At 41.0% G+C, this 17,191-nt stretch overlaps 1 protein-coding gene across 2 annotated transcripts; it reads left to right on the forward strand.

Moving 5' to 3' along the window:
* The first annotated feature begins 1,623 nt into the window (after positions 1–1,623).
* Positions 1,624–13,979, forward strand: slc24a5 (solute carrier family 24 member 5). Of its 2 annotated transcripts, XR_004775929.1 has the most exons (12): positions 1,624–1,927; positions 2,176–2,355; positions 2,444–2,527; positions 2,926–3,029; positions 3,193–3,293; positions 6,119–6,402; positions 8,094–8,300; positions 10,272–10,373; positions 10,559–11,905; positions 12,806–12,855; positions 13,479–13,606; positions 13,895–13,979. XR_004775929.1 is itself a non-coding variant. In XM_027009877.2 (9 exons), exons 1-9 carry the CDS (start codon positions 1,774–1,776, stop codon positions 10,879–10,881), a joined length of 1,539 nt encoding a protein of 512 aa, XP_026865678.1. In that variant the 5' UTR covers positions 1,624–1,773; the 3' UTR covers positions 10,882–12,574. The 2 variants fall into 2 exon arrangements, 1 of the variants encoding a protein (XP_026865678.1); XM_027009877.2 differs by lacking the exons at positions 12,806–12,855; positions 13,479–13,606; positions 13,895–13,979 and having other exon boundaries at positions 10,559–12,574.
* The last annotated feature ends 3,212 nt before the right edge of the window (positions 13,980–17,191 follow it).

Consider the following 17,191-nt stretch of genomic DNA (forward strand, 5'->3'; position numbering starts at 1 on the left):
CCCCATAATCGTCTGCACGGTCAACATAGTCTCTTAAACCAGCCTGTAGTTATTGCACAGAAAAAACCTCATGATAGTTGTGTTGAAAAGATGAGATGAAGACAACAAAGAGTGTGCTCAATACCACTGCCCCAAAGACCCTAGGAAACTATAGTACTAGATCTCTGCAAAACACTAGTCATCTGAGATAATGCATTTGTTTTCATATTGCTTTGAGATATTGCATTTGTTTTCCAATCACATGCACACAGGGCAATTTTTGCCAGATTCATAATCCCAGATAAGGATTAGGCTTTTAGACTTTAATAATATAACTTTGAGCTCACACAAGCCACAAGCCTTTACGTATAGTGCAGATGTCAAAGAGAATTCTTAAAGAAGAGAACCCCTTGCTTGCCCTTATGTGGAAGTAGTGCTGCTGCCTTTGGGTGGTTAATCCTAACCCCTTCACCACCTGAAGAATCACAGACTGCAGCATCTAGAAAAGCATGGGATAAACTGTGTGTTATTAAGTGAAAAAAAGAGGAGACATTTCATTTATATAAATACATGACATTACAATAGTAACAGGCCACTGGTGCCATTGGATATACTAGTTAGTAGTCTGCATGTAATGCATGCTGCTGTTGTTGTGTAAAAATAACATTTAAGTTTATCCTGCCTGGATATACCCTTATATTTAGTTAAACTATTTCTAATGATCTCACTCAGGTTAGAATTTAAATAATTTCTGTTGGCCTCCAAAAGGCCCCAGGCCTCCAGTAAACCACTGATACAAACACAAGTGCATAGACACATATACACCTTCTGGGTGTTCATAAGGTATTTGTGGAGTATTTCCTTTAACGTGTGTATTGCTGATAAGTGTGACAGCATAGACATAGTTATGATTTTGTCTGATAATTCGCCTGGCCTTAGCCACTACTACATATTAGCTGATCACACAAATACTGTTTGCAGTAAAGAGAGGAGAAAAAAAGTGAAAATAAGCTTATACTGACATCTGTTGGCTATTTCTGAGACAGGCTATGGATTCCCTTGAAATGTTTCTGGATGCAGTTTAAACAAGCCTACTTACTGCTCATGACTCTTGAGCCATTTCATATTATTTACTGGTTTTTTTTATCTGCTAATAATTATCTCTGGCCATAGCATATAAGATGTGCAAAAATACAGGGCAGGATTAACAAATATAAAGCTCTGTGTTTTTTATGTCTAACTTTTTATAAACAGTAAATAACAATAAGATGCGATTTAGGCACGGTTGGGGGACAACATTCGCGTTTTGGCAATGTCCTAATGTAATTTCTGGAAATACGTTGCGTGAATATTATCCAACATTTTGGAAATATACTCTGGAAATACGTCCGAATGTTGACGTTGCTTTGTGAATAACGTTGCTTTGTGAATCAGTGAATAAACTGGTTCCTGCATCATCACATAGTTGAAAGACATGAACGAACTTTAGTAGGTTAATTCTACTCGGATTATTTTTCATGATATTTCTAGGTACCGCCACCTCTTCACTCCGAGGTTCTTTGGAAGAGTATGGGGCCTGTTCAGTTGGAATAATGACCCTCGTGATGTATCTAGTATCTAGTGCAATAGCGTTACGCAAGGGATGCTTCCCCTCTTATCGTAACTACAAGACTAGAGGCCGGCACTGAATTAGTAGTGGATTCAATAAGAAATTTAGGGTTTTTATTTTTTAGGTTTAATGATATCATGACCAACATTATTAATTAATACTTAGTTTAGAAAGCATTTGCAACAATGATTAAAGACGCATTTACTCACAAAAGGAGAAAAAGAGAAGTACTATTCTCAATATTCGGAGTAGTAATAGTATTATATTGCTGTATTCATTTGGTTTTCTACCTTGCAAGAGCTCAGGATTTCAAGCCCTCGAGAATACGTCGGGAAGTGGGTAAGATACTTTTTTTTTTTTTTAATCAGAGCTGTAGGTTAAATCATGAAACTTGGTCCACTGATACATGCATACACGCATATTTCGTATATATTCTAGGTAAGAATATTCCAGGTAACTGCAATGTACTGTAGTAAGATATACATACATGTATACATAAAGTAGTAAGATTATACACACACACATAAGTTATTTTAATAGCCGTTATTGCTTTATATGGCGTCGTTTTCCCTTTCTCTGTCTTACAGAGAATCAAACCCAGTGCATTTCTCCGCAGTCCTCCGAATTTCCGAATGGATTTTTCACAGTACAGGAACGTAAAGACGGTGGAATCATTATATATTTTCTGATAATTTTTTACATGCTTTTGGCAGTCTCTATAGTTTGTGACAAATATTTCCTGCCGTCACTTGAAGTCATCAGTGACCGTAAGTTATTTTTCGAAAATAAGAACTTTGGCTCTTTTAAATCTAAAGTGGTGCGCGTGACCAATTCGTGCTCGTTATTCTGACTCAGGTCTTGGGCTGTCTCAGGATGTTGCTGGGGCAACCTTCATGGCGGCCGGAAGCTCCGCGCCTGAGTTAGTCACAGCTTTTCTAGGTATCCAAAATCCAGTTTTTACGCTACTCGACCACTTTGAAATGCCAAATTTGTACCTACGCCATTGGCCACTTTATTACATAGTAGGAGCACACTTTATAGATTCACGTTTATGTCTCACTTAAGACCTAATTTCCAATCATAAGGCTACTTTTGATCGTAGTATATTATTTGGGTGGCAAAATATTTTCAACACAGCAGCTATACTGCCAAGAATTGGCACAGTAGTGCTGCTAGTGATTTTCATCAGTGTGCTGTTGCTGCTGAGTTGAGAGTAGTCCTCCACCCTAAAATATCAAGCCTACAGCATTCCTGTGGTCAGAAAGTGATGAAGGGCTATCTGCTAAATAGAGCACACCTGTTACATTTATTTATGTATTTATTTATTTTATGTGCAGGTGTGTTTGTTACAAAAGGAGATATTGGTGTGAGTACAATAGTGGGCTCAGCCGTCTATAACCTTCTGGGTATTTGTGCAGCATGTGGAATCTTAACCTCAGTGGTATGTCACTGTACTCTTTTTAAAAGAATTAAACATACATACAAGCTACAGATGCCATATTACTATATTAAGAAATACCCTGGACTGTACAGAGAAGTCTGTGTGTAATGTATATTGTGAGAATTCATTGTAAATTTATTTAAATCTATTGTTCTGCATTCAGGTGAGTCAGCTAAACTGTTGGCCACTATTCAGGGACTGTGTGGCATATGCAACCAGTGTGGCAGCAGTGATTGCCATAATCTCTGATAACCATGTCTACTGGTAAGTGTGTAACTGATGTTTCTGTACGTATTTACATGTTATCTGCCCTCACCCCCTGTCTACAATCTTCAAAACCAATCAGAGTGATGAGATGTCTTCTCAGATTAGAAGCAAGCACATAGTGAGAGTTGGTGCACATCATCACAGAGGCGCATACACTACCTCATCTCACATCAACACAATAGATACTATATCCTGAAGAGATGCACTTTTAACACAACATTTCCACTCAATCCATGTCCCTTTCTCGTGTCCATCTTTTGGTTCTCATTTTCACTAAGTGATATTTGAATTCAAAGACTCTATTTACCTCTTTAAGCCACAGTAAGATTACTGATTTCTAACCCAAATAAATAAAGCATCTGGGTTCTGTGTGAGATGTAGCCTGGAGTGTGTTATTGATACTGGGGACAAGGGCTTTTCAAATGGCATTAGTAAACTATTTCTGCATCAAAAGGCTAATATTTACAAGGCAGGCTTTTATAATGTCAACCAAAAAGATGACTGGAATGTTTGGATTGTAAGTAGCTATTTTTCATGTCCTCAGTCTAATTTGTTTGTATTTATTTCCCCAGTTAGTACCTTATGCTGCAAAGTTCTTTAAACAACACAGAATTATGAAATGACTATACAGTAGTTTATGAAGAAACCTGAAACTCCACCCATCTTCCTCCCATTTTATACTTTTTATTTTTGATTTGTCCTAGTACAGTGGTGTTCAAACTCATAGAGGAGCTCTTCCCCGGTAGCCAACCTTCTGCATCCTTAGCTTCAGTCCATTCCCTCCTATTCCCTCTGATCTTTTTGACCTGACTCACCTGCTGACCCGACTCACTTGCTGCTTTTCTCACCATATTTGCAATACATCTCAGCTCACCAGCTTGCCTGGCTTCCTGTGACTTGCTCCTTCCCCTGAAACAGGAAAAGTAGCTGCAAGGCCAGTGCTGACTCAGCCTGGCTCCCTCCTCTTCTACATCTCGTCTGTCGTCTATCTTTGAGTGCACCACGCTAAAGGATTGAAAGGATTTATTCCATTTGCTCATACAGTGCCTAAAGTGGAGCTATATATTGTGGCTACCTCTGATGGCTCCCTGCAATGTAAAAAATACACATCTGTCTGCCATCACTGAGCCTAAGGATGCCTCCATGCCAGCTCCCTTGAGGCGCAATGACATCACACCCTCATGTGAGGCACCAGTCTGCAGCATCTCTCTTTGACTCCAAATCCTGTGTCTTTTCTCATGTTTCCATGCCACTTACTTTCTCTCTTCCTCTCAAGACCAACAATTCCTCCCCTCTCTCATTTTAATTCAGTTTAAGAAAATTTCACTTATCCTCAATGGGCAATTAGTGGCAAGCAGGCACAGTATAAAACATACATAAACCTAAATCAGCATTTTTTAAAAAGATACATAATATAAAGTATACTGCTGCTAGTTTTCTGAGGTGGATGGCTGTATACCAGCACGTTTCCATGGCTATTCCCATACCCTGCACCCTTTTCTCCCATAGTGCCTTCTCATCTGTTTTCTTTCTCCTTTCACCTCTTTTTCAGCTTTTGTTTCACTCCTTTGCCCTTTTATCCAACCCCCCTCCCTCCCTGTTCTTCCTGCTCTCTACACTTCATCCCAGCCTCCCCATCGTTCATGTCTTTATGCACTTCATCTCAAGCCTTCCAATTTTTCTTCATTCTACCACTTATCCCACTCCTTGAGCCCTTGATCCTATCCCTGTCCCTCTTCCTTCTCTATCCCATATGCTCCCTTCATTCTCCTACTTCCGCAAATCTGTTTTCTGCTCCTCCACCACCACTTGAATGCTTCAGCATCCACAACAGCTGTGGATAATCCCAGTACTATTTTGGAAGCCAGTTTATCTATAATAACATTAATCCTTATTAATTGTAACGTCTACCTTCAAACTCCTGCATGTTTGTTTATAATGTGGCTGACACATGACTCTTTTTCTATCTGCCTCAAGCACTAATAAGTTCAGAGCCAGTCAATTTCCCTCTGCTGCAATCAACTTCCATGCTTCGGCTGTCATCTTTATCTGCTAACCCAAAGCGTCAGTCATGGGATTTTGGATACTCATGCCATCTCTTTCCTCAAGCTTGTTTGGCACAAGCCATGGCTCACCAAAGAATGCATTGTTTCTACTTTCAGTTCTTCACCATGATTTCTGGCACCTGTTCATGTGCTGAGAAGGCACATTTTTCTTTCCAGTTTCAGCAGATAGCCCGGCCAAGGGACTGGGAAGGTTTCTTTTGAGTGTTCATCAGCTTCTTTCATCCTTGAATTCCTTGACGACTTCTTCACTGTCAGGTTTCCCTCTTCCCCTACCTGCCACCAAGTCTTTTTCTTCCTAATGGTCCCCCTTTTCCTTGAAAAGGCAACTTTCCTTGAGTTGCTTAGCATCACTCTTGACACGTTTCCTCCATATTGCATTTCACACCCCTTCTCTTCTGTGTCTTCTGTGCCTTCTTTCTGTCCTTCTGAACCCTCTATTTTGATATTTTGGTAAGGGGTTAGCTCTCTACCTGAGGGTCAGGTTTTCCACGTAGGAAGGCAATCCAGAACACCAGCCGAAAGTTCACCCAAGCATTCCCCTCCTACATTCCCACAGTCACTGCCATCCCTATATCTACCTGTTAATAAACATTTATCTTCATGGAAGAATTTGCCCAAAACAGGAATGTGATATTGGAAGTTAGCAAAGACACAATTTCATTTCAATAATGCGTGGCCTGTAATAGCTTTGTTGCTATTTTGTGGGGTGAAAATTCCTTTATTAAAGTAAGATATGTGCATGTCTGTGCATGTTAGGTATGACGCTGCATGCTTGTTGCTGGTATATGGCATCTACATCATAGTTCTGTGTTTCGACCTGCGGATCAGTGAATATATGATGCGACGGTTCAGCCCGTGCTGCACATGTTTGAATGAGAGCACAGACAAGCACTCCGAGCAGCAACTTCTCTTAGGCTGGAATGACGACATGAGCCTCAGAGTGCCACAGTGTTCCAGGGCAGACACTGGAATCTTCCAAGAAGACTCAGGATATTCACACCTGTCACTCAGCCTCCATGGCCTGAATGAAATACCTGAAGGTACAGAAAATTATGGTCAATCATTACATCCATATGCATATGACTAACAATGCAGACATTTGTTGGAGATGCTTTAAAAATTGTATGGAACTGAAAAGAAAACATATTTGGTACAAAGTATTTTTGCAGTGGTAAAGGCCTCTTTAAATGTAAACTCACACTGTGACCCACTGATAACTAATGCTGTTCCCAGCCTAACATTGTTAAAGCATGCTGAATATCAACAGTTCCATATTGGCTTTACACACTATACATAAAATCTATAGTGGTCTCCCTGGTGAATAAGGCAACCAAGTGGCTAGCATGTTTGCCTCTAAGTGCTAGGGTCTTGGGTTTGAGTCCCTATTTGGGTGAAGTTTCCATGTTCTTCCTGTGTCTATGTGGGTTTCCTCCAGGGTCTCTGATTTCCTCCCACAGTCCAAAAGCCTGGAGGTTAGGTTGATTGGATGCTCTAAATTGTTCTGTATAAACGGTACCTGTGTCCAATATATAGATATGTGTACGTCCAGTGATGGTTGGTGCTCTGTCTTGGTCTTAAGCTCCTCCCCTATATATTTATCTGTAAAAACAGCCTTGAGTATGAGAAAGGTGCTTATATAAATAATAAGAAGAAGGCAGCAGTACTCAACCCCATTGGCACTGTTAATGTGTAATCAGTGCTGGTAGTTCCATATGGATTTTACCTACTACACCACCAAGCATTCCCCAATGCAGCAGATCCATATTGGCATCCCCTCTGCCTAAGGCCATACCTAGTTTCACTAGTACTGTGAATGCATGAGCAGTGCCACTGGTGCTATCTGGATCTATCTATGCACATTGACATGACACAACAATCCATTCACCTGCCAAATCCTCCATGTATCCTAAACACTGAACACCTTAATCATTCATCCATTCTAATGCATTTCCTTAACTAGTCTGTGCTGTCCTCATTCACAACAACTGACTAGCCATTTCAGCTACTTCCAATAACTCCTTCACAGCTACCCTTAATTTACAGCCTCTTAAACCAAATTCTACCAGCAAAGATGCAGGAGACTTAGCTACAAATTCTGTAGCACCTATCGCCTTATATACACCTTATATACACCTTATATACACTTCATCTCAGCCAACATAAATATTAACTCCATGTTGTGGGATAAACCCCTATCTTTACATATTGTATTATTTGCATACATCCATGTTAAAAAGCTGACACTAAACAACTGAACAGGCACAGTTAAATGGATCTGGAATATGCATTTTCTTCCAACTTAACTGTAAAAAAGCAAAATTTCCCACTCAAATACCACTTTGTAATGTTTAGGTACAAATAAAGCCATACCTTTAGCAGCCTACGATCTGAGCAAGTCTGAGCAATAGAATATGCAAGGTGTAAAGACAAGGTATGTTATTAGTTATTAATTATTAGTTTTCCATATTTTCAATTTGCTAAACATCTAGGGATTTGTCAGTATAAGTGTTAGATGTTAGGGTAAACCTCTTCTTGTGGGCAGCAAAGACCAAAATGTGGGCATCACCTGTTGCTTGTCGATCCAAGCACAATCTTGGACTGTTTCCCCTGTTCTCTATGTGTCTCACATCTGGAGAGTTCTTCACTCTCTAGAGGCTGTTCACCTGTGGATTCTTCTTGGCTTCTTATCCTTACTGAACTGGGTGCTACTCTCTTTGTGTATGTGTTTCAGAGCAGAAGAGTGTGTTCAGCATGCCAGAACATGATGTGATGCGCATCCTATGGGTGCTGTCTCTTCCTGTAATCGTGCTGCTGTACCTGACTATACCTGATTGTAGAAGGCACTTCTGGAAGAAGTGGTACATTCTGACCTTCCTCATGTCTGCTGTCTGGATTGCTGCCTTCACCTATGTGCTGGTCTGGATGGTCACTGTAGTAGGTAAATGGTACTTCTCTTTAACTCATTAATGCCACATTTGAGTTCTAGTCCCTATGCAATATATTCTTTACTGTTTATTTCCTCTGCTGTGCCACCAGTGGTTCAGCTACTTATTTTACATAATTATCTCAAATGTAATATGTCTCTCTTAATTAACTTCTGTTTGACATTCATAGTTTGTTCTTTAAGCCATAAGTGTCAAGATGGCAAAAATAATAAGAGAAATATTTTTATAATTATTTTGTTTGAGGAAGTTTGGCCTTTTACATATATTAAGGTTTCAGCTTGGGAGGCAGCCATTCTAATTTTAATCCTGGAAATCATGCATATCATGTCAATGAATCCAAAAGATGATATCTAATTAACATAATCAGTATTGTTTTTATACATGCAGTGTAATCAAATTTAAAATTGTCCCTTTAAATCTCATTACTGACTAACTGTCTAGTCTAATTGTCTACTGCTGATCTAAAGGTGCTGCATTTTTAAGACGCCAGGCCACAAGCCAGGTCACATGCTTCTTTCCCCTGCATTCCTGAGATTGTAATGCTGTATCCTGGGGGTCTGTGGAACATAGTCTTACATCTCCATGTGGGTTTTTAGCCTGCTGAATCTTGTGGTTTCAGCCAGAAGCCATGTGATTAGTTGCAGATGGATAATAGGATTATTGTGCAGCATAAGAGCATGCAGTGTCACATGAGCAAGGGCTGAGAGGAAAGACTGCTATACCGGGCAGGTGCTGAAAGAGAGGAAACCCTTGTGTGTCTCTATCCCCTGCAGAAGTCTTTCTCCATGTTGGGTTTTATAACACAAGACATCAGTTTTCTGTCAGGTCTTGTAACATGGGCTCAAACGCAGGTCAGATAGGTGATGACACCAACAACCTATGGGGTGAGCAACCACACTCTAATGATGGTGGGCCCGTGTGCAAAACAGTTAGATCGTAGAACCCGTTAAACAAGAAAATTAAATAACCAAAGTTGGGGAGTGAACTCCAGCCACTTTGTTGCAAGGCAAACAAACTCCCGCTAGACTGCAGCAGCTATAAAAATACCTGCCCGTATATCACCCTTTAAAAGGAATGGAGGACAACAAAACTAGAGGGAAAAAATGAAACATCACGCCAAGCATGGGAAAAAGGGAGAACCAAGGAGGCCACAGGAAGAGTGGCAGCCCCGATGCCAAACTAAATCTTCCCAAACAAAACCAGAAACAGGGAGGAACTGTAATGGCAAAGGGGAGTATTGGGAGAGAGACAGATTTGAGGGGTAAAACTGGAGAGGGGAGGGGACATGTAGAAACACAGACACCCTCACAGCACAGAAGTGAGGTGTAGCACGAGGACTCACAGACCTCAATACCCAAAGTTACCAGCTAGGAGCTTAGCTCAGGACTTTGGCAAAGACCCAGCACTGCGTGACTGTCTAGCCCAGCTGTTGGGTGTTAAGTGTGATTAGTGGTGTGCCTGACTCGAGGCCTCCCGCTGGTGGCCAGAGGGGCCTTGGCCTGGCACTGAACCTTACAGGTCTGCTGGATTTGAGCTGCCTCTCTTTACAGGAAATTCCATGCAATATGGTACATACACTCATTATAGTGTGTGAGCATTCTGAGCTTTCTAATACATCACTGGCAGAGTGAAAAAGTATGTAGCACTATAGTGAATAAAATAAAATATACCATTTTAATAGTATAATACTATAATACATAGAATAATACTATATAGATAGTATAAAATAAAATAAGACATCACTGTCTTCCTGAACACTCAATTCAAAGTTTCAGGCTGAAAGTTCCTCATGTTGACCGTAGTCAGTTCCTGAACTTTTTCAGGGGTCATGTGGAGGGTCATTACAACAATTTTCATTACAACCAAAAATAATAATTTTGTACACCAGAAAATGTAATTTGGAAATGTAGCATCATGTCTCTCTCAACATGTATATGTCTCTCTCAATATGTATATGTGTCCAGGGGAGACGCTGGGAATTCCTGATACAGTAATGGGGCTCACACTGCTGGCAGCAGGGACCAGTATTCCAGACACAATTGCCAGCGTCATGGTGGCTCGAGAGGGTAAATATGCAATAACCATCATCAAGGTCAGAAAAAAGCATTATTGATAAAAATGTGAATAGACATAGATAAACAACTCAGATGGAAATAACTGAATACAAAGATAAGCTGTTATGACTCTCATGTAAGGTTAGCTGTTTGATTTCTCTATGCAAAGTTGAAGAAGCCCTGTTTCTCCCTTGTAGGCAAAGGTGACATGGCCATGTCCAACATTGTGGGTTCAAATGTGTTCGACATGCTCTGCTTGGGCCTACCCTGGTTCATAAAGACAGCCTTCTTGGACACAACTGCCCCAGTGGTGGTGAATAGCACTGGAATGGTTTTTGTCACCTCTACCCTCCTGCTCTCCATAGTCTTTCTCTTTTTGGCTGTGACCATCAATGGCTGGAAGTTGGACTGGAAACTGGGGGTCACGTGTCTCCTGTGCTATACCATCTTCGCTTCATTATCCATCCTCTATGAGATGGGCATTATTGGGAACAACCCTATACAGGCCTGCCATGACTAAGTGACACCACATTTGTGTTTAGTGTTGACTCTGCACTTGACTGCCTATGGCTCACAAGAACAAACTGACCTCACACCTGCCTATGTTGATACTTACTCACACCAAGGCATGCATCTTAACTGCACCCAGCCGAACTCAGTTTAATTAATGGTTGATCTGGAGTGATAGACAAAATTACACAGTAGACAATAAGCGAAAATATTAATAATGGAGCAGAATACCTTTTGTCTCCCTCTTTCTTGGAATGTTGTTATACATATTTGGACCAAGTTATTATGGAAACAGGACCATTTCACCTTAAATAGTCAGGGACATATGTGTATTGATGGCTTTCTTTGGTTTTTACCAAAATGAAACGACCATGGCATAGAAAAATAAAAGTATTATTGATTGTACTGCTTTATGAGCAGTTTAGCTTTAGACAACTCCGCACTGAACTTTGACTGAGACAAAAACTTTAGTTTTCTTAAACCAGTAGATAACCTTTCGCTAAGCAGCTACAAATACTCGAATGCAAGTTGTTTTAGTTTACCATATTTTGATTTTGATGTCAAATTGATGTCAAATTTAATTTTAATTTTGTTCCTTTTGTTATTATCTTACTAATTTCTTTTTGTTAGTGTGTATTTGTCAGAATTGACCCATCACACCCATCTGGTTGAGACTGGAATTCCTATACACTACTGGTAAAGCACCCACTCTAATTTTGGAAAAGGTCTGCCTGTGAAGGGCTATCTGACTCTCACTAGAGCCAGACCCGAAGGTCCAATTCCCCAGTCTAAGAACCCTGGTCTCCTCACCATCATTGGATGCCAACAACTACAAGGAACAGCAAACTCTTAAGAGTCATCAGACAATTTCACAGCAAGGACGCTACACACACTGCCATTTAGGCAGTTGGATGAAAGACTGGCACGCTGAGCTGACATCCGAAGTTATTCCTCACACCCTCTGTGCTGTCTGGACAATCCAATGGAACACACGCACACATCTGCAGTTCAACACGGCTGAATGCCAGTAATTCGTAAGAGCTGACATTTCTCTCATATGTTACTAGTTGGTATCAATATTTGTTTTAGTGTTTATTAATCAAAATAGATGAGTTAACTCTTTCCCCTCACCTGACACAACCTCATCACTCCTAATTAGTTCCCCACTTCACTGTTAACAATGGCTTCCTCTCCTGATCCTCCTATTAGACTGTAGGTATACTGTTATTATGAATTTGTTGATTAATAAGTTTCCTTTGTTGGTCTCGATTACCATAGACTGCGTAAACCTATGTTTCTCTAATTATTTTTTTTTAATAGCTTAGTTAGCTACCTGTATCCACCACAAATTGTTTGTGTTAAACTTAGCTTGTTTACATTGTTAGGCTTATGTGATTATAATGATTCTAATGAACTAATCACTCCTGGTTATTAATCTTAGTCAATGATTGTTGTGCATCTCTATTTAGTCAATACCTTGGTTATTACGTCTGTTAGCCCAGAGTGATATTATAATGTTTGGTAGACGAGAAATAATCACATATCAGACTGACGACTTTAGTTGAGACTGAATTATTAGTCATTAATACATTAATTAAAATTAATATATTTTCCCTGTTACGCAGGGTATCTGTAACTGACAATTCATTAAAAGTATTAAAATCACTACAACATATGCATCCACTCCTGTACATATTCACACATACATACGTTCACTGAATAAAAACTATTTGAAATGGTAAATACTTAAAAGGTACCACTGCCAGGTAGAAAGTAACAATGCTGAATTGAATAGAATAAAAATGAAATGCAATAGAAGATAATATTTTTCAGTATAGGTGTGTGAGGTGCTTATGTGAAATAATTGTTCATGAGTGTGATAGCATGAGGAAAGCTTTTCTGCAGGCTAACTGTTTGTCCTCATTTGGCTGAAGTGCCGGCCTAAAGGAAGGAGCTGCAATAGGTGATGGCCAGGATACAATGGGTCAGTGATAATTTTCTCTTCATGATTCTGAATGTGTACACATCACACATGATGGGCAGATTTACACCAGTGGTCATTTCTGCAGACCTGATGCTGTACTACAATTTTTGTATGTTATTTTTGGTGGCAGAGCTACACAAGACTGTGATTGGATGTAGTGATGACTCTATGGTGCCTTTATATGACTGAACCAGCAGCTGCTAAGGCAGGTTTAACTTATTTAGCTGATGCAGGAAGCACATCCCCTGTTGCTCTTTGTTTGTGATGGAGTTAATGTCCCACTTTAAGTCTCTCCTGATTGTAGTTCCCAGAAAATTGAAGTGCTCCACAGTCATCACAAACATGTCAAGGATTCTAAGGGCTGGTAACTATGGAGGTTTCTAGTGGCTATAGCTTTGGGTTACTAAGTGGAAGATTGTAGGTTTGAAGCCCAGCTTTGCCATGCATCCAATTTGGGCCATTGGGCAATGCCCTTAACCCTGTTGGCACCAGGGACACTATACAATGGCTGACCCCAACCTCCAAAGAAGATGGGATATGTGGGAAAAAAAAGCATTTAATTTTACTGTACAAATGTGTATGTATATATGACAAATAAAGGCATTCCATCTGTTTTTACACAGTCCAAGTTTGTTACGTCTCAGCGCCACCAAACCAGAGACAGCAAATCCCCTGGCGCTGTGTACAGGTGGATCTCATCGTTTCTGGAAAAAACAGGATCCCATGCATTTTAATAACGATGAGATCACAGGTAAGTGCCAAGAGTCTATCCATTTTGACCAACGCTGCATGGGGGAGTGGCCTGCAGTGCAAGATGTGAGTAGGCGTAGTGAATGCACAGACAATCCATGGTTAGGCATTCGGTGTGTGCTCAAGCGCAAATGTGAGCTCCCCATAGCCCGTGTGCGCTCAGAACTGCCGAGAGGGTTCTGTATCTGTTCCTCCAGGGACATCCAACCTGTACCTGTAGCTATCCCACAATCCACCCTGTTCCCGGCATGAAAGACACCATCCAGTCTGATCTGGTTCCTGTTCCCAGGGTGGAAGACATCGCCTGTCCTGATCAGGTTCCTGTTCCCAGCATGGAAGACACCGTATGTCCTGTCCCTAGGTCTATTCCTGTGGCTAAGTATCTGGACCTGTTGGATCTGCCTCTGCTGATCACACCGGACCTACCATTGAATGCTGTAGCTGCACCTCTGGACCTCCCAGACTTCCTGGACCTGCCACCGTATGCCTTAGCCATGCCTCCCAGCACCCTGGATTCACCGCTGGTCTCCTCAATGTCCTTGGACCTGCCTTCTGACTCCCAGGCTTCATGTTCCCTGTCCATCCCACCCTGGCCTGTGTATCCTGCTGCTTCCGCCCCTGGGTTCCCACCCATCCCTCCCTGGCCTGTGTCTCCTGTTGCCCGTGTGCCTTCTGTGTCGCCTTTGTTACCTGCTCCTGCTGCCCTGTTGTTTTTGCCTTCTCCGTTGCCTGGTTTTGTTTTTTCTCCTGTTGTGTCTGTTCCTGTGCCTGTTTCTGTGCCTGTTCCAGTTCCTGTGTCTCCCTTTGTTTCTGTCCCTGTGCCTGTCCATGTGTCCATTCCGGTGCCCATATCTGTTTTTGTTCCTGTCCCTGGCCTGGTCTGTTTTACGTTTTTGATTTCCTCATCCTTGTAACGTAGGAGGGGTGGAGAGTGAACACACTTGCGAAGTGCCTGTGCCTTGGATGTGATGCAAAACAGAACTAACTAGGGAAGCCATAATATAAGGGATGGATGGGATAGTATAACTAAATACATTTAATAACAGACACAGACTAACAATATTCAAGATGAAGACACAGGTAACAGAACTAAATAGGAAAGCCAGACAACACTTGAACAGGGGAAAGGAAACCTAAACAGAGTGAAGAGACGAGAGAAAACCGAATGGGAAAAGAGAGCAGAATAAGTTTGATGAATACTCACAGAAAAACAACATAGACTAAAACACAGAGAAAGTATTACAGACAAGGGAACAGCAGAGAACTAAACAAGGAAAGCATAGACAGTGAGAGTAACCAAACAGGGCGTGCAGGGAGAAAACATAAACATGGGGCAAGAAACAAGAAGCGAGATTAAACAGGAGATTACTAAACACATGAGCGAGCAGAAATGAAGTCTAAGAAAACACATAGGCACGAGGAGCTAGGACAATCTGGATCTTACCAGAAACAATGACCAACAAACAAGAGACGCAGGAACGGGAATTACATCGGAATGCAATTAGGGACAAACTCGGATCAGCTGGAGACAAAGGGGAGGAGACAGGGAACCATGGAGAGATGAAAACTGGAAAACCCAGAAGTGACTATGCTTGTCAGGGAACTGGGGAACGCTCTGGTCTGTGAACATAACAGTCCTGTTGTGCCTTCAGTCATACATTGTCGTTTGTCATCTTTTATTGTGTCTCCTCAGCCTCCCTCCCAGCACTTTTGTCATCCTCAGGCTGTTTCTGTTGTGCATTCTATTCCTGCTCCCGCTTCTGCGTCCATTCCAGGTTCTTGTTCTGTTGCTTCTGCTCCTGTTCCTCTTGTTTCTGTGTCTTTGGTATCTTCTGCTCTGGTGCCTGCTTCTTGTCGTGTCCCCGGCTCATGTTTCTGCCCTGTCTACTCCTTTGTCTTGTCTCAGTACTGTACCTGCTCCGCGTCTCGCCCGTTCTGTTCCTGTTGGTATCTCGTCATAGTCCTGTTCATGGTCTGTTCTGTTTGGTTTTGGTGTTTTTTGTTTTTGCATGCCCTGTTGTTGCACGCTTTGGGGGGGGTACTGTCACTAGCTTCCTCCTAGCTGCCCTGTTCCATGGTTTCCCTGTTTTGTGTTTTTGTTCCATTCCGCAGTTTTGTTTTCTCCGCCCCTCATTTGTTTTCCACACCTGTTTCTCATTTCTAGCTTTGTTAGGTTCACATATTTAAACCCTGTCTTGTTCCCTGTGTCTTTGCTGTTTATTGAATGTTTGAATGACTGTAATTATATATTTGAAAGCCTGTATCTGTAAGTTTGTACTCCGTGCCTTTGTGTTTATCCTAGCCTTTGTGTTTCCAAGCCTCTGTTACAGCCTGCTTCCCTTGTTTGCCTTTGTGTGTCTTTTGTTTATCATGTAGCCCCGTACTCTACATATTGCCTCAATGACCCTGGACTGTTATAACAACTCTGAATCTGGATTTGCCCCTAATAAATCTCACTCTTCTCCAAACTTGCATCCGCCTCCTTACTGTTCACCATTACAGATTTACAGTTTATGGTTTGGACTGCACAGTTTCAATATTACTGTGACACCAGTACACCATCCTTCACTGATGTAAACGCAGATTTGGCGTTACTGTTTTCTGCACCTTGTATTCACCAGTGACACCAGATAAATATTTAGGAAAGTCTTTATTAGTCCAGTACAGAACAGTTTGGTAACAGTTCAACCATTTTTTCACCGACATAGTGAATATTTGCCACAGGGATGTTGGCCAGAGCTGTAAAACTGCTGTATTAGTTTTACTAGTGTGCCAACTTGCTTCCTCCTCTTGCTTCCTCCTCTATTAACTAAATTGTCCAAAAAAATACCTGAAAATAAGAACTCAGGAGTAATGCCTGTCTGATATTCAGCAAGCCTTTTATGCTGCATATTACCTTGTTTAGCTTTCAGGCATAGACACAAACGCAAATGAGAGGGCACTGGACAAATGAGGACCATGGCTCCATCTTTATCATATTTCAAAAAGCATGAGAATACCTTTTACCACAGGAGATGACAGAATATTTACTGACATGGCAATTGCCTAAGGTTATTTATACCAATCAATTTATTATTGGCAAAATGCACAGGAATCTTTACTATCACGAGAGCATATAGTCTGCAATAATGACTGACATGGTGGAATTGGATGGACTAAAATCTTGGATAATATTTACATTACCTCACCTTCCCATATAAAATTAATTCTAGTCTATAGTTTAAGTCTATAGTTTCATTTTTAGCCTGATAGAAAACAGAAAATCCACCATTCAGTGCTCCTGGCAATGAGGCTCATCCGGTAGCTATGCTTCATAATTAATTAGTATCCCCACTTGTAAGTTCATATATGTTTGATTTCAATATTTCATGTATGGCTGTATTGTTTGCAATTATATTCACCTCTACTTAAGTAGCGTAGCAAGTTATGACAGCAACCAATCAAGCGTGCTCACTGGAATATTAGCACCACATCCTGACCATTCTCAGATAGAACTGATAAGACTTGGTTCGTGAGCAGTCATATCATATTTCTGTTGTGTTTTTTTGTTGTGTTGAAAATTTGCTTAATATTTCATATACAACTC

The sequence above is a fragment of the Electrophorus electricus genome, chromosome 4 (assembly GCF_013358815.1).
Source record: "Electrophorus electricus isolate fEleEle1 chromosome 4, fEleEle1.pri, whole genome shotgun sequence".
In the NCBI taxonomy this organism is placed as follows: domain Eukaryota; kingdom Metazoa; phylum Chordata; class Actinopteri; order Gymnotiformes; family Gymnotidae; genus Electrophorus; species Electrophorus electricus.